The sequence below is a fragment of the Lissotriton helveticus genome, chromosome 7, assembly GCF_964261635.1.
Source record: "Lissotriton helveticus chromosome 7, aLisHel1.1, whole genome shotgun sequence".
Classification (NCBI taxonomy): domain Eukaryota; kingdom Metazoa; phylum Chordata; class Amphibia; order Caudata; family Salamandridae; genus Lissotriton; species Lissotriton helveticus.
Genome location: NC_136068.1, coordinates 1,306,098,850 through 1,306,124,353, shown reverse-complemented (window position 1 = coordinate 1,306,124,353; position 25,504 = coordinate 1,306,098,850). Strand labels below are relative to the sequence as shown.

The 25,504-nt window shown below is 49.6% G+C and overlaps 1 protein-coding gene across 1 annotated transcript in view; it reads left to right on the top strand.

Annotated features, from left to right (window-relative positions):
- UBE2O (ubiquitin conjugating enzyme E2 O) overlaps nucleotides 1-25,504 on the top strand; it is a 736,961-nt gene that overhangs the window by 225,422 nt on the left and 486,035 nt on the right. The window contains exon 7 of the mRNA XM_078654595.1: nucleotides 7,618-7,727. Coding sequence (XP_078510721.1) covers nucleotides 7,618-7,727 — 110 coding nt within the window. The remainder of the gene's footprint in view (nucleotides 1-7,617; nucleotides 7,728-25,504) is intronic.

Sequence of the window (25,504 nt, the reverse complement as noted above, 5' to 3'; positions counted from 1 at the left end):
CATTCCAATTTAGCGTCCACTTCCATACACTTATATCTGGCGGCAATAGCTGCATACCTCCAGAATAGACATCTATCATTTTTTAGAGTGCCTGTTCACAAAGCCTTTATGGAGGGACTCAAGTCATTCCCTCAAGATGTCCACCTGCTCCTGTATGGAATCTCAATATTGTTCACACTAGACTAATGGGTCCACCCTTTGAGCTATTGCACAAATTTGAACAGCAATTTCTCACATGGAAAGCTGCTTTCCTCGTTGCTATCACATCACTCAGAAGAGTGGGTGAGCTTCAGCTATTAACTATAGAAGAAAATGTTTCATAAATGCGCCAAAATAATGTGGGTCTTCACACTAATCCTAAATTTCTTCCTAAAGTCATTTCTGATTTTCATATCAACCAACCTGTTGAGATATCTTTCTTCTTCCCTCAACCAGACTCAGTGGCAGAACGTGCCCTACACACATTAGATGTGAAGAGAGGATTGCTTCATTACACAAAGGATAAAACCTTTTTGTAACACAAATTCACTTTTTGTCACTTTTGCTCCACCACACAAAGGCAATCCCATAACCGAATCAGGTATTGCGTGGTGGATAGTCAAGTGCATTCAAATATGCTATGGAAAAGCTAAACAAATGTTAACAGTTCCCCCTAGAGCACACTACATGCAAACTGGGGGCTTCTATGGCATTCTTAGGAAATGTACCCTTAGATGACGTATGCACAGCTGCAACATCGTCTACACCTCACATATTCACAAAACCCTATTGTGTAGATGTGTTGGCAAGACAACAAGCTAGAGTGGGCCAGGCAGTTTTACGTACACTATTTCAGACCACTGCAACAGATGCAGGTTAGCCACCGCTGTGGAAGATAACTGCTAAATAGTCTATGCACGTGAAAAACAAGAATTTTGCCTCCACCACCCTTCCTTATAACTGATTTTACTTAGACAAGTCGAACATCAATTTTTTGGTTTGACCTGGTATTTTTATTTATACCATTCTTTTTTCTGTTTTCAAAAACTTTTTTTTTGGTCAATTGTGCAAAAAAAATGGAACTACTGTACATACATCTATTTACACTAATATACAATACAATTTACAAACATCAATACACTTTTCATATATATACTAAATGAAAACATTATACATCACAGAGAAACCTTTACATAAGACAAAACAATCTGATTTCTTTAGACCAAGTCAAAAAATATATAAGGAGTACAATCAATAAATGAAAGCAATTGTTGATTTGCGTTATTGGTGACACAATTTGACTCCTACACATTCGCCGACGCGTTTCGAATCCAGGAACCCAGTTCCCGGAGTCTCATCAGGGCTTTGTCATTTATCTATGTAGGATGTAAAGAAAAACAAAGTTTTATTTGTCATCTTGAACAACCTCTCTATTTGAGTCACACTTAATAAGGCTAGGCACAAGATTGTACCTATATGAATCTGTCAATCGACCTACCAGATTTTTAGAACAAGCATTGGAAATGCAATAGGTCTCGCAGCATTAGAGTTAGTGCTTTTAGAATTGTTTATGGGTTTTTGTGTAAATCTTTAGCATTTTTGTTTCCTGTAGCCAATGCTAAAGAATTTAAAAAAAAAGCCATAAACATTTCTAAAAGCTCTAACTCAAATGCTCCGAGACCTATTGCACTGTGTGAGGGTGAGGGGTTGAGGGTGAGTGAGGGTGAGGGTGGGTGAGGGTGAGTGAGGGTGAGTGAGGGGTTGAGGGTGAGTGAGGGTGAGGGGTTGAGGGTGAGTGAGAGCGAGGGTGAGTGAGGGTGAGTGAGGGTGAGAGTGAGTGAGGGTGAGGGTGAGTGAGGGTGAGTGAGGGTGAGGGTGGGTGAGGGTGAGTGAGGGTGAGAGCGAGTGAGGGTGAGTGAGGTGTTGAGGGTGAGGGTGAGTGAGGGTGGATTAAAGTGGATGTGGCCATTTCACAACTGTCCTGCTTTATACTCAATAACCACTCTAAATAGTTCTGGTCTGCGCCCACTTATGAAAAGGGGGCAATATTTGGTCTCCAAATAGCTAAGAGCTCAAAACCTATATCAGGGTCCTGGTTTGTCCAGTTCCAAATACCTTTCTATCCACTATGCACCAAAATATCATCGTGGGGTCAAACTAAACTGCTTTGTGTCAGAAACTTCAAAGACAGCAGTCCCAATTTAATAGAGTCTAAGATTTCTTCCACTCATAGGAATATACCAGATTAATGTGAAGTAAACTATCATGACAAACAACGTTGTCTGGATCAAGGTCAGCAAAAATATAGACCAGCAAATGTGCTATTAGGGCGATGGAATGCAGTTTGAGATAAAATCCTTCAAAACATCTCTCACCTCTTTCAAAAAAATGATTTTTAATGAAAGTAAAGCAGCTTTCTCCGATATTACCATGGAAACAAACAGATCTTTGCAAGACTTCAAAAGATTCTAAGGTTTCAAAACACTTCCTTTGAATCTTACTGCAGAAAAAGAGAAAACGGACTTCTTTAATGCAGTAAGCCAAAATGATCTAATCAACACAATCGACATGGCATGTCTCACTATTATCCTAGGTGGGCAGGAGTGGATGACTTGACATTTCAAACAGCAGGAAAAACGATGGGAGTATCTTCTTATATCAATCTGCCTATTTGAACACTCAAGAGTGCATGCCTGACTAGATGCATCAAAATTATCATGAAAAAGCAGGAAAACTAATTTACATGAATATCGACTTCACATAGAAACAAGATGTTTCTTCAAGTGAATAAGTGTTAAACACAAGATAGCAAAATAAATAAATCTGCTTAAGAGTGCGCCACTCAGTGCAAAGTTTGGACTCTGCCAGTCTGTGAATTTCCAAAAAGGCTTTACTTTTGTAATTTGAAGAGTCAGGATAAAGGTGAATGGTGTATGTGTAGAATGAATCAGCCATCTTGAAATTTTTAACAAACTCCCTAAACCATTTGAAGAAATACATTTGTGGCAACGGATTTTTTAAACGTCTGAAAATTAATCCAGTTCTCCGATCAAAAACAAACGTATTTTGTTTTTTACTCAAATATGACGAATACATGCAGTAAAAAATGTTTCAAACCACTCCAAAATTAGAAGGTTTTTTTAATTTCTTCTATACATTTTGTTTCAATCGTAGAGAACACACGCAATTAGGGATTAACGATCTTCGTCAATTTGCTGCCGCTAAATGTAAACAATAAGTACAACACACTTAAATTGCCGAGAACGCTCTTCATATCTGGAAATGGGATTAGGCGTGTTTCTTGTCCTTCCTTGATTTCTATTACATTCAGGGGTGTCGCGAGAGCCGAGAGTTGCTAGCGAGGAAGTTTTGATTTTCATACAGGGCACTTAACTTTTTCAAAGCGGCACCTGGAGGAGGAACAGAAGTTGCAGGTGCTTATTGACGATTCCTCTGGAGTATTTTATTTACAGCCAATGTCTAGTGAGTTTTTAGTGCTTTAGACTTGGAGATCCGAGAACAGGCTACTTCATAGGCAGAAGTGAAAGACTCGGAGTATCAGTCCTTTCGAAGGAGCACCAGTATCCTCTCGTTGGGCATGGGCACCCATCGCTTCCAAGAGCTTGTCATAAACTAATACTACCTAAAGATACCGTAGCAGAGAGCGCCCTTCCCTTGCAATAACCGAGGCGGGAATTAAGGGTGCACTGCAGCAGAGTCCTTCAAGATTCTAGTTGTGAGTTGCTTATCGAATTGAGAGTGTTTTTTGTATATCTGTAACCCTGTTAATCCCATTACACATACAGATTTACAGTAACACGATGCCACGAAAGAAATGTGAAGTGGGTGGAATTTGGAAAACCAGAGCGAGGGAGGACTCAGCTAGCGGCAGGCAGGCAGGGGAGGAGGGGGGAGGAGAGTAGGGGAGGCACGGCCTAGCGGCCGTGCAATCAAGTAGTGAGGGGGCGGAGCTGGGGGAGGCTGTGGAAGAGAGTAGGCAAGGCGACACGGCGGGAGGGGGCGGAGCGGGTAAACAAAGACGGACATGCACGCGCCCGTGACTTTTAAGGTCAATGCGCATGCGCATAAGCTTAATGCGCATGCGCATTGACCTTAAAAGTCACGGGCACTGCAAGGAATCGCCACGATTCCTTGCAGTGTGGATAAAGAGTGGATGAGCCCCTATAGTCTCGCTTGCTCGATGCGCATGCGCATCGACAGGCGAGACCTAAAAAAGGGGGGCTTATTGTTGGCGCTTTTCTTAAATACACAAGCTGTGATTCGTAGAATCAATGGACGATATGAAGTAGCTTGATGTATGGGGCTGTGCTTTGCCCAATTCATACTTGCCAATTCCAGTTTTAATCCCAACACACAATCTAATGGGGAAAATGGAAGCTGTTACCATTTTACCCCCAGTAAACTAGTGTTGCGTTTAGTTGTTAGGCGCTTGTATAACGTACCTTGGAGAATATTATGAAATATGGAGGTGGTATTTGTTGTTCGACAGTAAGCTGCAGAGGGCCGCCGCCGAACTGTCGGAGGGAAGGCAGACTGGGAAACATTTAAAGCCGCATGTTTAAACGCGCTTGCAACAATGTTGCAGCGTTCACTTGAACGCTCGCTGGCGATAGCGTACCTGTTTCCAGCGTCGCGTACTTTTCTTTTCTTTTGAAACCTCGTTGTGCTCAGGATCCAAGGGTCCCTGTTAACACAACAACGAATGTTCAGGATTGTGTACCCGCCAACGTTTAAAACGCTAGCCTGAACTCGACCACCGACCAGTTAAAAGCATGGAGTTTACCTTTCATTTTGATGGCGCCCCAGTTTGTCTCTCTATCGGCTGAAGGCAGCGGCCATCTTGGTGGTTTCTCAATTTGTTTCTTTGTAGTGTGAAACACGGAATTGTGGGACACGTAGTTTTAGAAAAATAGTTAAAGCACATAGGGTATTTTGAAATAGTAGAATGTGTACCTAGTGTGTGGCCACTCAAGTCCCATGATATCTTGTATCAAAACCTTCGTTTGCTACCCATTTCCCATGACAATTATGCAGTAATGGTGGGGCAACTAATTTTAAATTAAGCTGAACAGAGTTGCATTTTAGCATTTTACACTTGTCATCCAACGAACGTTGGTCATCTTTCAATTTGTATTCTGGGCCAATTTGCTATGATGGAAATTATGAGGTACACAATTCTAATTTTACTTGAAGTGTTTACACACCCATATTCATCGTCATATGATACAAGATCTCATGGGACTTGAGTGGCCACACACTAGGTACACATTCTACTATTTCAAAATACCCTATGTGCTTAAACTATTTTTCTAAATCTACGTGTCCCACAATTCCGTGTTTCACAGTGCAAAGAAACAAATTGAGAAACCACCAAGTTGGCCGCTGCCTTCAGCCGATAGAGAGACAGACTGGGGCGCCATCAGAATGAAAGGTAAACTCAATGCTTTTAACTGGTCGGTGGTCGAGTTCAGGCTAGTGTTTTAAACGTTGGAGGGTACACAATCCTGAACATCCATTGTTGTGTTAATAGGGACACTTAGATCCTGAGCACAATGAGGTTTCAAAAGATAAGAAAAGTACGCGACGCTGGAAACAGGTACGCTATCGCCAGCGAGCGTTGAAGTGAACGCTGCAACATTGTTGCAAGCGCGTTTAAACATGAGGCTTTAAATGTTTTCCCGTCTGCCTTCCCTCCGACAGTTAGGCGACGGCCCTCTGCAGCTTACTGTCGAATAACGAATACCACCTCCATATTTCATAATATTCTCCAAGGTACGTTGTGCAAGCGGCCTAACAACTAAACGCAACACTAGTTTACTGGGGGTAAAATGGTAACCGCTTTCATTTTCTCCATTAGATCGTGTGGTGGGATTAAAACTGGAATTGGCAAGTACGAATTGGGCAAAGCACAGCCCAATACATCGAGCTACTTCATATCGTCCATTGATTCTACGGATCACAGCTTGTGTATTTAAGAAAAGCGCCATCAATAAGCCCCCCTTTTTTCTAAAAATCTGGTAGGTCGATTGACATAGATTCATACAGGTACAATCTTGTGCCTAGCCTTATTAAATGTGACTCAAATAGAGAAGTTGTTCCAAGTTGACAAATAAAACTTAGTTTTTCTTTACATCCTACATAGATAAATGACTAAGCCCTGATGAGACTCCAGGAACTGGGTTCCTGGATTCGAAACGCGTCGGCGAATGTGTAGGAGTCAAATTGTGTCACCAATAACGCAAATCAACAATTGCTTTCATTTATTGATTGTACTCCTTATATATTTTTTGACTTTGTCTAAAAAATACAGAAATCAGATTGTTTTGACGTATGTAACGGTTTCTCTGTGATGTATGATGTATAGTGTTTTCATTTAGCATATATATGAAAAGTGTATTGATGTTTGTAAATTGTATTGTATATTAGTGTAAATAGATGTATGTACAGTAGTTGCATTTTTTTTTGCACAATTGACCCCAAAAAAGTTTTTGAAACAGAAAAAAGAATGGTATAAATAAAAACACCAGGTCAAACCAAAAAATTGACGTTTGACTTGTCTAAGTGAAATCGGGTATAAGTAAGGGTGGTGGAGGCAAAATTCTTGTTTTTCACGTTATTATAAGGTCCAGCCTACCCCACGCCCCCAATGGGCCTAACTCCTTAGTTTTATAAAATAGTCTATGCACAACATATGATCTACAACTCCTATGCCTCGAACGGAAAAGGCTACTTACCCAGTATGCATCTGTTCTTAGCATATAGAGCTGTATGTATGCATCTGTTCTTAGCATATAGAGCTGTAGAGTCATTTGTGCCCAACCGCCTCCACGGGTACCCTTATCTGTTGAAGTAGCATCTTACTTGGATGCATGCATGCAAGGACAGCTCCTTTTACTACTATTACTAACTCCATCATCACCCTCTGCGGGAAAACAATCTAACAATGGATTCTATGCCCATGAGCACTATCGCTGAAAGGAGGAGTCACCTACCTCGTGACTGGAAAGACTTCTTCGAAAAAAAACAAAGTGCAAACATCCAGACCCAACACTAGATGGCGATCTATGCACAGCATGACTCTACAGCTGTATATGCCAAGAACAGATGCATACTGGGTAAGTAGCATTTTCCTTCTTTAGACTGTTTTCCTTAGAACATGACTTGCCAAAAAGACCTTGCAGAGCATGAAGAAACAGTGCAGCCTCTAAAATCTTCAAATGTGCATTGCTGGAACTCAATTACAACTTGTGGTACAGACTCCCATCTTTTATTTTCCCTTTTAGTAATGGAAAAAACTATTATTTTGAGTATGTGCACTTTGTGTCTGATTTGTGGGTTGTTTTTTTGCTACATTTTTTAAAACTTAGGATGAAAAAGGCGACTTCTGAAGTGTTTTCTTTAATGTATTTTTCAAACTGAAGAAGATTGGTATTATTGGTTTTGCACAGATGTGGATATGTTCTACTATTTATGAATTAGTATCCATGACGTACTAAGATAACAGGTATATTAATTTGCCTTATGACCTTCAATATATCAGAATGAAATAGATACGAAGAAAAAGGAAACATTGATATGACCAACTGAACAGTAGTATTATTTATTGTGGTCTTGCAGGTGCAGGTGACAGAACTGAAAGTGACGTGGATAACCAAAAGTTTCTGCCCTGGAGGAGCAGAAACCATGAGTCCTCCATCTTCTGTCATCAGCCTGGAGGAACTGCCCAGGTGAGGAGGATCTTTAGAGTCCCATCTGACCGCTCTTCATGGTGCTAGCATGTCTTGATTATAGGTTTTCATCAGGCTGAATTTTATCTTTTTGGGGCCGTTCGAATTTCCAGGTTTTAGATTCCAGACGTGTGCAATTTTGGTTTGTTAGTGTAAAACCCTTTTGCTCTCCAGTGATGTAGTTTTCTGCACAATTGTTTGATAGAATGATCTGAAAGAAACATTTTAGTGTTAGATTCCTTACCTTAGAATATCCCCATGCATCAGACTGGATCCGGAAAGTTTTCGTCAGCAGTACCCCAGCGCGTCGCTAGGCGTCGTCTGCAACTCCGTGTCCATCGTCTGCGTCGTGATTGCCAGGATGACGTCGTCGGAGTACTTAGACGCCGCCCTCGTGCGCTTACGTCCGTTCTTCTTTTTTCCGCGCCAGCAAGCGCAGATATGGGAAGAGCAGTACTCTTAGTAATTTTTTAACTAACTTTTTGGATCACTTTTGATCTCTTCTCGAGTCGACCTTTGACTCGCGGTGCCGATAGGGATGCCTGGTTTTAAACCTTGCGAGGACTGTCACCACTTGATGTCGGTGACCGACCCCCCCCCCCCCACCGTCGGTGCCTTTTTTGTCTCGGGCCGACCACGATGACAAGTCGTGCCCCGACTACCGGACTTTGACCTCGAAGGCTAGGTGGGAGCGGTTCCGTAAGCGGTCATCACCGTTCGAGTCAGCACCACTCGTCGGGCTCCAAGTCCTCAGGTAAGTCGAGGCACTCGAAAAAGAAGTCAAAGAGGTGACATCGCTCTTCTGACTCCCCCCGACACTCGCACGGAGCCGCAAGCGACGCGTCCAGCTCCACACCCGCCGGTCCCTGGGCTGCACGTGACGCCGGAGGAAATACGTGACTTCCTCATGGCCATGAGGACTCGCTTCTCTCCGTCGGACCCTGACGAGGCGCCTTCGGTCCCCGCGGGTCCGTCTGGGAGTCCTAGCGGTCTGGCGGCTTCGGCCCCGGTGCCGTCGGGTGCTTCGGCCCCAGCACTGTCGTCGACTTCGGTCCCGACGTCGCAGGATCCAGGCCCGGATCCGGGTCGCCGCCAGTCTGCCTCACGACTCCGCTGGCGCCAACCCAGAGGATGTGTCACCCACGGCGCAGTCCCCGGACGACGTCGTCCCCAGCCCTGGTCCGGGTACAGGGTCGAACCGGTGCTGCCCGACGCCGTCTCCGGCGCCGACAGGTGAGCAATTCACCTACGACCCGGCTCCATCATCTTTCCCTGATTATCAGGAGATGGATGACGAGAGGGACTGGGAGGGGTCTGAGGACCCTCAGGCACTGCAGTACCAGTTGAGCCAGGACTGGGCGGACGAGCTAGGGGAGGTCATTGGTCTGGACACCTTGCCTGACACTGGATTAGTCTCTCCTCCCTCCGTGGCTACGGAGGAGGGGGCTGCTTACAGCGTGGTGTTGAACAGGGCGGCCAAGGCCTTGGCTCTTGAGCTCCCTGTTGCAGCCGTGAGTACTTACATCCTCACTGAGGTGCTCAAACCGCAGGCAAGCTCCTCGGAGCCTCTACTGCTGTTCAACGAAGCCCTCACCGACGTTCTGTTGGGCACCTGGTCCAAGCCCTCCACAGGCCTCCCTGTGGATCGGACCGTGGCCCAACACCACCACCTGGCTCCGGGGCAACCCTAGCTTCCTGTCTGTTCACCCCACCCTGAGAGCCTGGTGATCCATGCCTCTACCTCCCAGACCGCATTCCCGACCGCTCCTCCGGATCGGGAATCCAAAAGGTGCAATCATTTTGGGAAGAAACTGTTCTCCTTGAGTTTGGGGCTGCGATCTGTCAACATCGCCTGCCTTTTGGGCCGTTACACCCACCCTCTGTAGGATACGGTTGCGGAGGTGCTGCCACAATGCCCGAAGGAGGCCCAGGCGAAGCTCGCCCAAGCCCTTGCGGAAGGGTGGGATGCAGCACGCTATTCCATACGGTGTGGACGCGACACAACGGGCTCGCTTGGTAGGGCGATTTCAACGATGGTAGCGGTTCGCTGCCACGCCTGCCTGAAGTCTGTCAACTTTTTGGGCGATGTCCAGGCCACACTCATGGACATGCCCTTTGATGGCCGTCGCCTCTTTGGCGACAAGGCGAATAGTGCCCTGGAGCGTTTCAAGGACTCCAGGGCTACGGCCAAGTCCTTGGGCCTAGGCCAACGCCAGCAAACTTTCGCTTTTCACTCCTTTCGTGGCCAAGGAAGGGGCGCCCCCCCACGTCCAGCCAGCCACAGACAGCAGACCGAGGCTCAACGCGGTCGCGGACGTGGTTACTGTTGTGGCGGTACCGGGGGACACCGGCAGGGTCAGTCCACACCCGCCCCTGCAGCATCGGCCTCTAAGCCTTCCTAGTCCGGCATTTCAGGCCCATTCGTCGCTAGTGGGGGGCTGAGTCCGCCGTCACCTCCCCCACTGGTGTACCATCACGTCTGGTGGGTGCTGCACATCGTCCGAAGGGGCTACTTCCTCCCCTTTGAGACGAACCCTCCAGCCATACCACCGCAGTACCACCGCATGTCTGGGCATTCACTTGCAACTTCTGCAGGAGGAAGTTACGGCCCTCTTGGCCAAGGGGGCCGTCGAGCGCGTTCCTGGGACAGAAGTAGGACGTGGTTGTTATTCCCACTACTTTCTGGTACCCAAGAAGGGCAAAGGAGGTCTATGCCCTATCTTGGACCTCCGGAGCGTCAACGGTTTCCTCCGGAAAGAGAAGTTCAAGATCCTGACTTTAGCTCAGGTCCTAGCTGCCCTAGACCCTGGAGATTGGATGGTAGCGTTGGACTTGCCGGACGCATATTTCCACATCCCCGTCCTGCCGGCCCACCCGCGCTACCTGCGGTTCACGGTAGGCCACGAGCACTTTCAGTTTACCGTGCTCCGCTTTGGCCTTACCAGCGCCCCACGGGTGTTCACGAAAGTGATGGCGGTGGTCGCAGCTCATCTGCGCAGATTAGGGGTCTCGGTCTTCCCCTATCTCGACGACTGGTTGTTGAAGGCAGGCTCGCCCCAGACAGTCGTCAGCCACCTCCAGACTATGGCCGACCTCCTGCACCTGCTGGGGTTCTCCATCAATGTGCCTAAGTCACACCTGTGCCCCTCTCAGGAGCTCCTTTTCATCGGAGCGGTTCTGGACTCAGCGCAGTATCTGAAAGAAACAGGTGAGTGTTAGATTCCTTACCCTAGAAAATCCCGAGGCGTCGGACTGGATCCGGAAAGTTTTGCGTAGCAGTACCCCTGCGCGTCAGTAGGTGTTGTCTGCGGCTCCGCATCCGTCGTCTGCATCGTGAACGCCGGGATGATGTCGTCTGAGTACTAAGACGCCACCCTCGCGCGCTGACGTCCGTTCTTCTTTTTTTCCGCGCCAGCAAGCGCAGATCCGGGAAGAGCAGTACTCCTAGTCATTTTTTGACCAACTTTTTTGATCGATTCTGGAGTCGACCTTCGACTAGCGGTGCCGACAGGGATGCCTGGTTTTAAACCTTGTGAGGACTGACACCGCTTGATGTCTGGGATGACCCCTACAGTCGGTGCCTCTACTGTCTCGGGGCCGTCGTGCCCCGACTGCCGGGCCTTGACCTCGAAGGCTAGGTGGGAGCGGTCCCTTAAGCGGCTCGAGCTCCGGCAGTCGGCCCCGCGCTGCTCGAGGTCCCGGTCGAGGGACCGGTCGTGGGGCTGAATTCCTCAACGCTCGACAAGTCACCACCACTCGTCTGGCTCCCAAGTCCTCAGGTAAGTGGAGGCACTCGAAAAAGTAGTCGAAGAGGCGGCATCGCTCTCCTGACTCCCCCAGACACCCCCCGATGCCCGCGCAATGCGGCCGGGGGTTCGGGCAGCACCCGACGACACCGGAGTCGCAAGCGCCATGTCCAGCTCCACACCCGCAGGTCCCTGGGCTGCACGCGACACCGAAGGAGATTCGCGACTTCCTCGTGGCCATGAGTACTCACTTCCCTCCGTCGAGCCCTGTCGAGGCACCTTCGGGCCCCGCAGGTCCATCTGGGAGCCCTAGCGGGCCGGCAGCTCCAGCGCCGTCGGGTGCTTCGGTGCCGCCGGCGACTTCGGTTCCGACGCCGCAGGGCTCTCCGTGTCATCGCCAGTCGACCTTACGACCCCTCCGCTGGCATGGTCACCATTGGTGTTGCCCAAGATGGTGTCCCCGGACGGCGTCATCCCCGGTCCTCACCCCAGTCCGGGTCCGGCATCGGACCGGCGCCGTCTTCGACGCCGATGGGTGAGCAATTCACCTATGAATCTGCTCCATCATTTTTCCCTGATTATCAGGAGATGGATGACTAGGGGGACTGGGAGGGGTCTGAGGACCCTCTGGCACTGCAGTGTCAGTTGAGCCAGGGCTGGGCAGACGAGCTGGGGAGGCCAGTGGTCTGGACACTTCGCCCGACACCGGATTTGTCTCCCCTCTTACTGTGGCTATGGAGGAGGGGGCTGCTTACAGCGTGGTGTTGACTAGGGCGGCCAAGGCCTTGGCTCTTGAGCTCCCTGTCGCGGACGTTAGGACTAACCTCCTCACTGAGGTGCTCAAACCGCAGGCAAGCTAGCCTCTCCTGCTGTTTAACGAATCTCTCACCGACGTTCTGGTGAGCACCTGGTCCAAGCCCTCTACAGGCCTTCCTGTAGATCGGAACGTGGCACGACGCCACAGCCCGGCTCCGGGCGACCCCATCTTCCTGTCCGTTTACCCCACCCCCGAGAGCCTGGTGATCCAGGCCTCTACATCCCAGACCGCATTCCTGACCGCTCCCCCGGATCAGGAATCCAAAAGGTACGATCAGTTTTGCAAGAAACTGTTCTCCTCCCTGAGTTTGGGGCTGCGGTCTGTCAACACCGCCTGCCTTATGGGCCGTTACACCCACCCTCTGTAGGATACGGTTGCGGAAGTGCTGCCGCAGTGCCCAGAGGAGGCCCGGGTAAAGCTTACCCAAGCCCTAGCAAAGGGGCGGGACGCAACACACTACTCCATACGGTGTGGACTCGATACCACGGACTCGCTGGGTAGGGCGATTGCAACGACAGTGCCTGGCTGAGGTCCGCCAACTTTTCATGGGATGCCCAGGCCACACTCAAGGACATGCCCTTTGATGGCTGTCGCCTCTTTGGCGACTAAGCGGACAGTGCGCTGGAGGGTTTCAAGGACTCCAGGGCTACGGCCAAGTCCTGGGGCCTAGGCCAACGCCAGCAAACTTCCACTTTTCGCCCCTTTTGTGGCCAAGGAAGGGGCGCCCCCACACGTCCAGCTAGCCTCGGGCCTCAGAGCCAACCTCAACACGGTCGCGGACGCGGTAACCACTGTGGCGGTGCCGGGGGACAACGGCTAGGTCAGTCCACATCCGCCCCAGCAGCATCTACCTCAAAGCCTTCCTAGTCTGATCTTTTAGGCCCATTCGACGCCAGTGGGGGGGCAGGGTACGCCATCACCTCCTTCACTGGCGTACCATCACATCGGACAGGTGGGTGCTGCAAATTGTCCGAAGGGGCTATTCCCTCCCCTTCGAGGTGATCCCTCCAGCCATGCCACCGCATGTCGGGGGATCAGTTGCAACTTCTGCAGGAGGAAGTTATGGCCCTCTTGGCCAAGAGAGCCATTGAGCGCGTTCTTGGGCCAGAAATAGGATGTGGTTGCTACTCCCACTACTTTCTGGTACCCAAGAAGGGCAAAGGGGGCCTACGCCCTATCTTGGATCTACGGAGCGTCAACGGCTTCCTCTGGAAGGAGAAGTTCAAGATGCTGACTTTAGCTCAGGTCCTTGCTGCCCTGGAGACTGGATGGTAGTGTTGGACTTGCAGGACCCGTATTTCCATATTCCCGTCCTGCCGGCCCACCGGCGTTACCTGCGGGTCACGGTAAGCCACAAGCATTTTCAGTTTACTATGCTCCCCTTCGGCCTCACCAGCGCCCCTCGGGTGTTCACAAAAGTGATGGCGTTGGTCGCAGCTCATCTGCGCAGATCGGGGGTCTCAGTCTTCCCCTATCTCGACGACCGGTTGTTGAAGGCGGGCTCGCCCCACACAGTCGTCAGCCACCTCCAGACAATGGCTGACCTCCTGCACCTGCTGGGGTTCTCCATCAATGTGCCAAAGTCACACCTGTGCCCCTCTCAGAAGCTCCTCTTCATCGGAGATGTTCTGGACTCGGCGCAGTTTTGGTTTTATCCTCCAGAACAGCGGGTTTGGGATATTCAGGCTCTGATTCCGATCTTACAGCCTTCATCCCGGGTCTCTGTCAGGTTGACGCTGCGGCTCCTGGGGCTGATTGCCTCCTGCATCCTTCTGGTGCATCACGCAAGGTGGCGGATGCGGGCTCTGCAATGGGACCTGAAGTTTCAGTGGACACAGCATCAGGGCAACCTGTCCGACCATGTCCTGATCTCGGAGGGCACTGCGAGCCAGTTGCAGTGGTGGCTCACGAACCGCGATTGGGTCAGCGGCAGATCTCTCTCGCTTCCCCAACCGGAGCAAGTAGTGGTGACAGATGCGTCCCTCCTGGGATGGGGGGGCCACATGGGAGAGAGGGAGATCAGAGGCCTGTGGTCTCCGGCTGAGGCCCGGCTCCATATCAACCTTCTGGAGCTTGCGGTGATCCGTCTTGCACTGAAGGCATTCCTTCCCTCTGTCCGGGGATGTGTAGTGCAGGTGTTCACAGACAACACCACCACCATGTGGTACTGCAATAAACAGGGCGAGATGGGGTCTGTCACGAGGCTCTGCGCCTCTGGACGTGGCTGGAACACCAGGGCGTCACCCTGGTGGTTCAACACCTGGCAGGTTCCCTGAATGCCAGGGCGGACAAACTCAGCCGTAGGTGCATGATGGATCACGAATAGCATCTGAACCCTAACGTGGCGCAAGGTCTTCTGCAGTGGGGAGAGCCTTGGTTAGATCTATTCGCCACCGAAGAGAACGTGCAATGTCCTCAGATCTGCGCGATAGAATTTCCAAGGCGGCACTCGCTCTGAGACGTTTTTCGTCGCGAGTGGAGCTGCGGTCTGTTGTACGCCTTTCCGCCTATACCACTTCTGCCCAGAGTGCTGAAGAAGATCAGGTGAGACCGGGCCAAAGTCATCCTTGTGGCTCCGGACTGGACACGAAGATACTGGTATCACGAGCTACTCAGCATGTCAATCGATCCCCCCGATTCGATTGCCTCTTAAGGAGGACCTTCTGTCGCAGCAGCAGGGGAAGGTCCTCCACCCGAACCTCTCCAGTCTCCACCTACATGCGTGGAGATTGAGCGGCAACAGTTGAGACCATTTGACTTGCCTCCTGATTTCTATGATGTGATTCTGGCAGCCAGGCGTCACTCCACAAAAATGGTATACGCCTGCAGGTGGAACAATTTTGTGGCATGGTGCACAGCAAAGGCTGTGGATCCACTCTCTGCCCCCCTTTCAGAGGTTCTCCTCTTCTTTCTGTCTCTTTGCCCAGCTGGGCTCTGCTCTGGGCACTATCAAGGGCTACCTCTCAGCTATTTCAGCCTTCTTAGGGCTTCCTGATCAGCCTTCTCTTTTCAAGTCCCCTGTTGTAAATAGATTCTTGAAAGACATCACACACATGTTCCCTCCTGTTCCCTTCGTGATGCCTCAGTGGGACTTGAACTTTGTTCTGACTTTTCTGATGTGCGCTCCCTTTGAGCCACTTCATAACTGTCCTCTTCGTCTTCTGACTCTTAAAACTGCATTCCTGGTTGCCATCACCTCTGCCAGGAGAGTGAGTGAGCTCCAGGCTCTATCTTCTAAATCTCCTTTCCTCTCTGTCCATCCGGACAAAGTTGTTCTGAGGACTCGTCCTTCTTTCCTGCCAAGGTGGTCACAGCCTTTCACTTCGGGCAGTCCATCACCTTGCCCACCTTCTTTCCGCCTCCGTATCCTTCGAAGGAGGAAGAGAGGCTCCACCGTCTGGACCCAAAACATGCTCTCTCCTATCTAGAATGATTCAAAAAAGGGGGTGGTGATGAACAGAGTGCCTGAATTAAGCGGACCACTCTTACCCAGTCCAAAGATCAGGGCTTGATTCATCACCGTTTTTTAGCTCACTGCACCATCCCAGCTCAGAACTTGGCTATATGCAATTAGTCTGTTCCTGTTCCAGTGCATGATGGGAACAGGGCAAACCAAACTACCAAGCCAATTCTTGTACTGGGAAGGAAACAAGCTTCCGGGGACCGGTTTCTGCCATTTCAGGCGTCGTCGGCCCGGCTTGCTTGAATCCTGATGGTGCAATGAGCAAGGGACTCACATCTGAGTATACCCTTCCACGCTTATGGTGGACAAAATGATTCAAAAAAGGGGGTGGTGATGAACAGAGTGCCTGAATTAAGCAGACCACTCTTACCCAGTCCAAAGATCAGGGCTTGATCCATCACCGTTTTTTAGCTCACTGCACCATCCCAGCTCAGAACTTGGCTATATGCAATTAGTCTGTTCCTGTCCCAGTGCATGATGGGAACAGGGCAAACCAAACTACCAAGCCAATTCTTGTACTGGGAAGGAAACAAGCTTCCGGAGACCGGTTTCTGCCGTTTCAGGCGTCGTCGGCCCGGCTTGCTTGAATCCTGATGGTGCAATGAGCAAGGGACTCACATCTGAGTATACCCTTCCACGCTTATGGTGGACAAAATGATTCAAAAAAGGGGGTGGTGATGAACAGAGTGCCTGAATTAAGCAGAGCACTCTTACCCAGTCCAAAGATCAGGGCTTGATCCATCACCGTTTTTTAGCTCACTGCACCATCCCAGCTCAGAACTTGGCTATATGCAATTAGTCTGTTCCTGTCCCAGTGCATGATGGGAACAGGGCAAACCAAACTACCAAGCCAATTCTTGTACTGGGAAGGAAACAAGCTTCCGGGGACCGGTTTCTGCCATTTCAGGCGTCGTCGGCCCGGCTTGCTTGAATCCTGATGGTGCAATGAGCAAGGGACTCACATCTGAGTATACCCTTCCACGCTTATGGTGGACAAAATGATTCATCACCACCCCCTTTTCTGAATCATTTTGTCCACCATAAGCGTGGAAGGGTATACTCAGACATGAGTCCCTTGCTCACTGCTCCATCAGGATTCAAGCAAGCCGGGCCGACGACGCCTGAAATGGCAGAAACCGGTCCCCGGAAGCTTGTCTCCTTTCTGGTGAAGAATTGGCTTGGTAGTTTGGTCTGCCCTGTTCCCATGATGCACTGGGCCAGGGACAGACTAATTTGCATATAGCCAGGTTCTGAGCTGGGATGGGGCAGTGAGCTAAATAACGGTGATGGATCAAGCCCTGATCTTTGGACTGGGTAAGAGTGGTCTGCTTAATTCAGACACTCTGTTCATCACCACCCCCTTTTCTGAATCTCCTATCTAGAAGGCACACGCCAGTTCCGGGTGGACGACCAGCTCTTTGTTGGTTACGTGGGCGCTAAGAATGGACGGGCGGTGCACAAGTGGATCATCTCTCAGTGGGTCGTCTTGTGCATCAAGGTTTGCTACTCCTTGGTGAAAAAGGAGCCTCCTGTTGGGCTGCGCGCCCATTCCACTCTGGCCACGGCGGCTACTACTGCCCTGGGTCGGGGAGTCCCCTTGCAGGACATCTCTCAGGCAGCTACGTGGGCCTCGCTGCACACGTTTGCTAGACATTACTGCCTGGACAGCCAAGTCCGGAGAGATGGCTTTTTCTGCCTTTCTGATCTCCAGGATTTTCTGGTGTGATCTTGGTTCGCAGACCCACCACCGGGGTTGGTATTGCTGGGGTATCTATTCTAAGGTAAGGAATCTAACACGAACGTATTTCTTTCAGATGCCCAAGTTACTTACCTTTGGTAATGATATATCTGTAAGAAACATTAGTTAGTGTTAGATTCCTTACTGCCCCACCCATCCTCCCTGTTCTGCGAACCGATATCTAGGGTTAAGGACATCCCTTTCAGGGCCCTAGTTTCATGGCACCAGTGTCGGTTTCTATCATGGCTCTGCGTTACTGGCGTGGAAAGCTATGTACAGAACTGACGGCTGCGCGCAAGGGCGGCGTCTAAGTACTCCGACGTCATCCCGGCGATCACGACGCGACGACTGATGCGGAGCCTCAGACGACGCCTAGCGACGCGCAGGGGTACTGCTGATGAAAACTTTCCGGATCCAGTATGACGTCTGGGGATATTCTATGGTAAGGAATCTAACACGAACTAATGTTTCTTACAGATATATTGTTACCGAAGGTAAGTAACTTGTGCATATAGAACTACTTTATGTATCATCACTAGCAATGCCTGATGGTTTCACCCAACCCATCACAGCTTTCAGGACTCCTTTCCGTCCTTTTCTCTTTTCTGTTATCCCTTTTATTTGCTTTTTTCTCAGTAGTAGTTCTTAATTTTAATTTTTGTGTAACATGTTAACTTAAGGAGGCATGGTTGGCATCTTCACATGTGAAGGTTTTTAAATGAACTCAATAAGTATATGATCATATCAATTTCATCACCAACAACATTGTATGAATGAACTTCTAAAATACATTGCTGCATGCCAGGCATACATTTATTTAGCGAAGGTTCTTCAGGTTGCACATCACATCTATTAAGGTACACCCTTTAGGCCCCTCAAGTTTCAGTTATGTGCTACAGACTTTTCTACCACTAGTCTGGCAGTTGGCCAAGTAATGTGACTTATTCAATCAAAGCTGTGACCACAGTGATGGCCCTTTTGCTTTCTCAGACTTTTTGCATGTCTTGTGACCCTAATTTGACCTCCAATGGGTTTTCATTTATATGCTGATAAGGAATGACTTGGCCTGTAAATGCAGAGCTTGAAGTTATTATTTCTGTATCAGACTTCGAAAAATCACAAGAAGGTTACCAGACCTGCAGTCTAGTGACTTTATTTATCGATTTGACCAACCTGTATGCCTTTGATCCATCAATTGATCTCCAAATTGTGTAATCCTGGTCAAATATTTTATTTCCCTTAACCACCGTTTTCTTCATTGTCACATATGAGAGCTCCTTCAAATATGAGTTCAGAATGTCTGCTGTACATAAAACTCTTTTGTTTGATTTGATGTACTAAGTGAATGCTCCATGTATAATTCGAACCAGTCCCCCACATATAGGGTACACATGACCCCTGACTTGCCTCTTAGTTCACTAACAGCATCGTCTTCAGGGCGAGGGCAGGAATAGGGTTTGTGCAAATATTTATCCTTTTTACATCACCTAGTGACGTGTTCCGATTTGTTTTGACCTATAAAATCTTGGTTTCCATCACAATTCTGCATTACAAAAAAATGTGCTTTCCTTATTGCTGATATTTTGAAATATTTGTACTTTTACTGTTAATTTACAAGCTATTTAAATGCGTGCTAAAAAAACCTGACAGCCTTTCCTTTCACAACGATTGTGTGACAGTTCACTTTACAAAATCCTCTATCTTTACAGAGAAAGAAAGGTAAACACCAATCTTTAGGATAAAATAAGCAGCAATTTGAAAGGAGACATAAACTGACATTTGACCTCTGTCTGAAGGCACAGCAAATGTGACTAGAAAAAAATAAGTTTTAAAGTCCTCTTTACTGCTCGTTCACGTTCTGAATGTACAGGTAGCTTTGGCAATCAGAGAATCCAAAGTACCACTTGCTTAGAAGCCACCAATGTATCCATGGGAGAGTAGTAAGCTTAACCCGTTGACCGCGGCGTGAATTCCGCCGCACTGTGGCTGAAATGAGTGGGCTTGGTTCGAACGGCCCGGGCCGTCCTCCGCACACACCCACCATCCGACGCATTTATTTTTATTTATTTATTTATTTTTATTTATTTATTTAAAACTTATAATGCGCGACAGCTACCCGCAGTGGGTTTCCCGGCGCAAGGGATAGACTGAAGTAGAAAAAATGGACAACACTACAATATTATTGGCAGTAAGGACAGCAGAAGACAATTAGAAGAGTAGAGTTTTCAGTTTTTTGCGGAAGCAGAGCATATTAGTCTCAGTTTTCAGAGCAACAGGCAGAGCATTCCAGGATTTAGGGCCTAGATGGGAGAAAGATCTTCCCCCTCCATCTTCACAAGTTTGAATCTAGGAATAACAAAATCACAGTTAGCCGAAGATCTCAATATACGGCTAGGCCTGTATGATTGAACGAGACTCTGAAGATACAGTGGGGCAGAGCCCTGCTTAATTTTAAAAAGGTAGCATAAGGCTTTAAATTTGATGCGGCTCGATACCCTTAGCCAATGTAGATCTCAAAGGGCCTGGTGGGCCGAGGCACTCCTCGGAAGATTACATAGAAGTCGGGCCGATGAGTTTTGTACGACCTGTAATTTATTGATGGTCGCAACATCGGCACCAAGGTAAAGGACGTTATCGTAGTCCAGGCGAGATGTTGCTAACGCCTGGACGACGGTTCTCCTGGTGGCATGAGGTAACATCCAAAGGATTTTCTGGAGCCATCTCAGGGTAGTAAAACAGATGGCAGCTACCTTGGTAGCCTGTTGCCTCATAGAGAGCTTGTCATCTATGAGGAATCCAAGGTTGCGTACCACCGAGACCGGTTGAGGGAGGGGACCCATAGCGCTAGGCCAGTGTTGTGGGCCCCAAAGATCTTTGTGTTTCCCCAAAATAACGATCTCGGTCTTGTCACCGTTTAGCTTGAGGAGATGCCTCTGCATCCACTCAGCCACAAGTGACAATCCAATTTTCAGACCAGATACATCGTTGGCTTCAGTGCTGGAGAGGGAAAAGACGATTTGCGTATCGTCGGCGTATGAAAAAATAGTCAGCCCAGAATCCTCCGCGATGGAAGCGAGAGGTTTGATGTAGATATTAAATAGAGGGCTGAGAATGGACCCCTGAGGGACGCCATACGCCAAGGGACAAATCGCAGATGCAGCTTTCGCAGAAAAGACCTGGAAAGTGCGCTCACTTAAAAAGGAGGCAAACCAGGCCAGTGCAGGGCCATCTATTCCCAGGGACCGGAGAGAGTTCAATAAGATGGAATGGGACACGGTATCGAACGCTGCGCTGAAGTCCAAAAGGATGAGAGCAGAAGTTTCACCGCGATCGATACCGTGCCGTAGCCTCTCCGTAACCCCCAGTAGTGCAGTCTCGGTAGAATGGTGGGCCCGAAAACCGGACTGGGAGGGATGTAGAAAGCCTTGATTTTCTACGAGATGGATAAGCTGCGTGTTCACGTGCCTCTCCAGCACTTTAGATAGAATAGGCAACAAGGATATAGGTCTGAAATTAGCAAGGTTTGACATGTCCGCACCAGCCTTTTTCAGAAGAGGGACCACCATCGCGTGCTTCCAGTCCTGTGGCACATGAGACTCAATTAAAGAGGCGTTCAAGAGTCTCATAAGAATTCGCCGGCATTCAAGATCCAGTAGCTTTAAGATCTTTGCAGGTACCGGATCTCGAGGTGAGCCTGATCTTACACTGTTCAGACAAGAAAGAAACGTGGTGTCATCAAACAATTGCCAGTTTGTTACCACTACCTTTGGAGACGAGAATACATCCGCGGTCATTAGTCCCGGTAGATGTTGTTTTTCTGTCGTGGGGGCGCTCATTGAGTTATAAATACGCTCAACTTTGGCGATGAAGAATTCCGCGATGGAATTGCACTGAGCTTCCTCCAGAACCTGGGGAGTCGGGATAGTATCTGCTCCAGTCAGTTTTTTAACAACCGCAAAAAGAGTACGGGGGCAGTTCTGAGCCTGTGTCACTGTGTTAGCGGTGTACTCAGCTCTCATGGCTTTGCATTTGGAATGATATCCCTTCAAGGCTTCTTTATAAGCGATCTTCCGAGAAGCCGAATAAGTGCGCCTCCATTTCCTTTCCAAGGCCTTGCAATTGGTTTTCAAGGCCTTTAGATCGGCCGAGAACCAAGGTGCCGGGCAACGATGGAATTTAGAAAATCTAGGGGTAGGAGGAAGCACGTTATTTACAGCACTAGTGAGCCAAGATGATATGGCGGTATTCAGTTCCCTGAGTGGGGAGTCACCATTCAGAGGGCGGGTGTCAAAAAGATATTGATTGAACTTCAAAATATCAAGTTTACCCCACCTGTGAATCAGTTCGCCCTTGCCCTGTCTGTTTACAATAGATCGCTTAATGTCCGATAGAGCGAAATGGACTGCAAAGTGATCAGACCATTCCAGAGGGCGAGCACCTGAGAGCAATCAAAAGGAAGGTTGGAGAGAATAGGGTCCAGTTGATTCCCAGCAGAGTGAGTAGGGCCCGAATTACACAGCGTAAGATTCAGAACCTCTAAATCGGTTAGAAAACTCTTACTAATGGCACAAGAGGGGTCTTCAAGATGCAAATTTAGGTCTCCTAAGATTGTGAAATTTGCTGCCTTAAGAAGTAAAGGGGCTAAAGAGTCGGCAAGCGAAGATGTCCAGGCGTGTGCACTGCCGGGGGGGCGATAAATCAAAAGGCCAGATAAGGTAAATTGGGAATTAATTGCGAGTTTAAAAAGCGCCGCCTCGCATCCAGACAAGGGGAAGGCCTCAAGTTTACAAAAATAGCAAGATTTAAAAATTACAGCAATGCCCCCTCCCTTTCCAGAATCTCTGTCCTGTCTCAGTATAACACAGTTGTTAGGGACTGCGATGGCAATGTCTGGGCCGGAACTTTCGTGGAGCCAGGTCTCTGTAAGAAACAGGGCATCTGGCTGCTCAGCCACCAGGAAGTCAAAGATATTTAATTTATGTTTTGGGAGGGACCTACAATTAATACTCCAAAACTGGAGCATGGAATTTGTAAGAGAAGCTTTTTTTGTCCTCCTTCTTCCTCGCGTTCGGGCCAGATTCATGGCCTTACAGGTAGACATTTTACCTGTGTGAAACTCACAGCCTGCACATTTAAATTTATGGGTCGGTAAAAAACATGTGGTGCAGTCTAAGAATAACGGATGACGTAAGGATTTCAAAAACTCACCAGAATACGATAAAGTTGCAGGGGGAGTCACAAGAGCTGCTGACAAAGGTATAGCAGCCATTTTAGTCCCTTGGCCCAATCGGGTGCAGACGGGCAGGACTCTGGCACGACTCAGGCGCAGCGAAGGTGCGCCCGCTGCGCCCCGAGAACTGGCTTAAGTAGGGCTGTCACAGCCTTTCCTTTCACAACGATTGTGTGACATTTCACTTTACAAAATCCTCTATCTTTACAGAGAAAGAAAGATAAACACCAATCTTTAGGATAAAATAAGCAGCAATTTGAAAGGAGACATACTGACATTTGACCTCTTTCTGAAGGCACAGCAAATGTGACTAGAAAAAAATAAGTTTTAAAGTCCTCTTTATTGCTCGTTCACGTTCTGAATGTACAGGTAGCTTTGGCAATCAGAGAATCCAAAGTACCACTTGCTTAGAAGCCACCAATGTATCCATGGGAGAGTAGTAAGCTAAACCCGTTGACCGCGGCGTGAATTCCGCCGCACTGTGGCTGAAATGAGTGGGCTTGGTTCGAACGGCCCAGGCCGTCCTCCGCACACACCCACCATCCGACGCATCGAACAGGTTAATATAGTGGACCAAAAAGCGAATCTGAAAGACATGTTAGAATATCCCTAGGAGTCAGACTGGATCCGGAAAGTTTCGTCACCAGTACCCCTGCGCGTCGGTAGGCGTCGTCGTACGGCTCCGCATACGTTGCTGGCGTCGTAGTCGCCAAGATGACGTCGCTGGAGCTACTTAGACCTGCCCACGCTTGCTTGCCGTCAATTCAGATCCAGAGAGAGCGGTACCCCCAGTCATTTTTTGACTGAGTTTTTTGGGACTTTTTGTCTCCGTTTTCAAGTGTACATCAATCTACAGGTGCATAGGGATGCCCGGTTTAAAGTCCTGCGCTGCGTGTCCCCACACGATGTCGGTGACGGACCCGCACTGTGAGTGTCTCTACTGCCTGGGGCGCGACCACAACTCCGAGTCCTGCCCCCACTGTCTGGCCATGGCTCCGAAAACTTTGTGGGAGCGGTCCAGAAAGTGGCTGGAGGCCCGGGAGTCGGTTCCGCGCGGTTCGCGGTCCCGGTAAAGAGGGAGGTCGAGGGGCCGGCCGCGGAGCCATCACCCTCAGTCGAAGTCTTCGCACCTGGAGTCAGGTAAGGCGAAGCATAAGTCGAAGAAGTGGCGTCCCACTTCGCCTTCCCCTAGCTGGTCACACTACACTGTTAAGGGTGAAGGTGGCACCGCCCCTGCGGCTCCGGAAGAGCCTACGCAGTTGCCGATGGCCTTACCCGCCTTTTCCGGATCCATCGGCAACTCCGGCCCAGCTGAAGGAGTTCCTGTCAGCCATGGCACGTTTCTTTAGACCGTCCGGCCCAGCCGGTGCACATTTCGGCCCCGCGGGCCCGGCTGGGGGGGGCTCCTCATTCTTCGTTGTCGATGCTGAGGGACCCCCCATGAATCCAGGCCTGGATCCCTGTCCATGCCGGTTGGTCCTGTGCGCCCTCCACCGTCCTCGACGGCGCAGCTGCTGGCCGATGCCGTCCCCGGCTCCCTGCCTGGTGTGGGACAGGTGCTGGAAGGGTGTCGACCAAGGCCGTTTGGGAATTTCTTTCCCTTTGTCCACCCACCTCCCTATGTTTCACCTGTTCCAGAGGCTATGGAGGGCAGGGAGGACTAGGAGGGGTCTGAGGACCCTCTCGCAGCCCAATGCGAGTTGGACCAGGACTGGGATGAGGATCTGGGGGATGCAGGTGACCAGGATTATGCTCTGGAACCTGGCGCACTGTCTCCTTCTACCGTGGCTACGGAGGAGGGTGGATCATATTCTATGGTGTTTGGTAGGGCAGCCGAGGCTCCCCACACTCCCTACTGTGGCAGTCAGGACTAATCTCCTAACAGGTGCTTCGGCCAGCTTCTGCTACTACGGAGCCGTTGCTGCCCTTTAATGACACACTCTCAGACGTTCTTTTGGGCACCTGGTCCAGGCCCAACACAGGGGCTCCTGTGGACCAGAACGTGGCCCAACGCCATCGCCCGGCCGACCCCGTTTTTCTCTCCCAACACCCGACCCCTGAGAGCTTGGTTGTCCAAGCCTCTGTGTCCCCAAGCGCATTCCCTTCTGCACCTCCGGACAGGGAATCCAAGAAACTGGAGCAATTCGGGAAGAAGATTTTCTCTTCCGCCAGTGCAGGCCTGCGGTCTGTGAACACCGCATGTCTCTTGGGCCGTTACTCCCAGTCTGTGTGGGATACGGTTGCGTAAGTGCTCCCTCCGTGTCCGGTGGAGGCTCGGACAATTCTTTCCCAAGCTATTGCTGAGGGGAGAGACGCAGCCAAGTTCACCATCCGGTGTGGTCTTGACATTGCTGACTCGCTGGGCAGGGAGATTTCCACAACAGTAGCGCTACGCTGTTACACCTGGCTGAGGACAACTGGCTTTTCTGGGGATGTCCAGAACACGTTGATGGATATGCCCTTTGAAGGCACTCGCCTGTTCGGATATAAAGCAGACTGTGGGTTGGAACGTTTTAAGGACTCGCGGTCTAAGGCCAAGTCCTTAGACCTTTCGGTCACACGCACTCCTTCTGCTTTTCGCTCCGATCGTGGCCAAGGAAGAGGCGCCAAGCACGTTAGTTTAAAAGCCACAGGCCTGCGCAGCAACAGTCTCAGCACAGTCGCGGATGTGGGACCCGAAAAAGCGGGTCACGGGGCCAGCGGGTGGGTCAGTCCACCACCCCCCTTGCAGCCACTGCCTCCAAACCTTCCTAGTCTGGTGTTTCAGGCACACCAGACGCCAG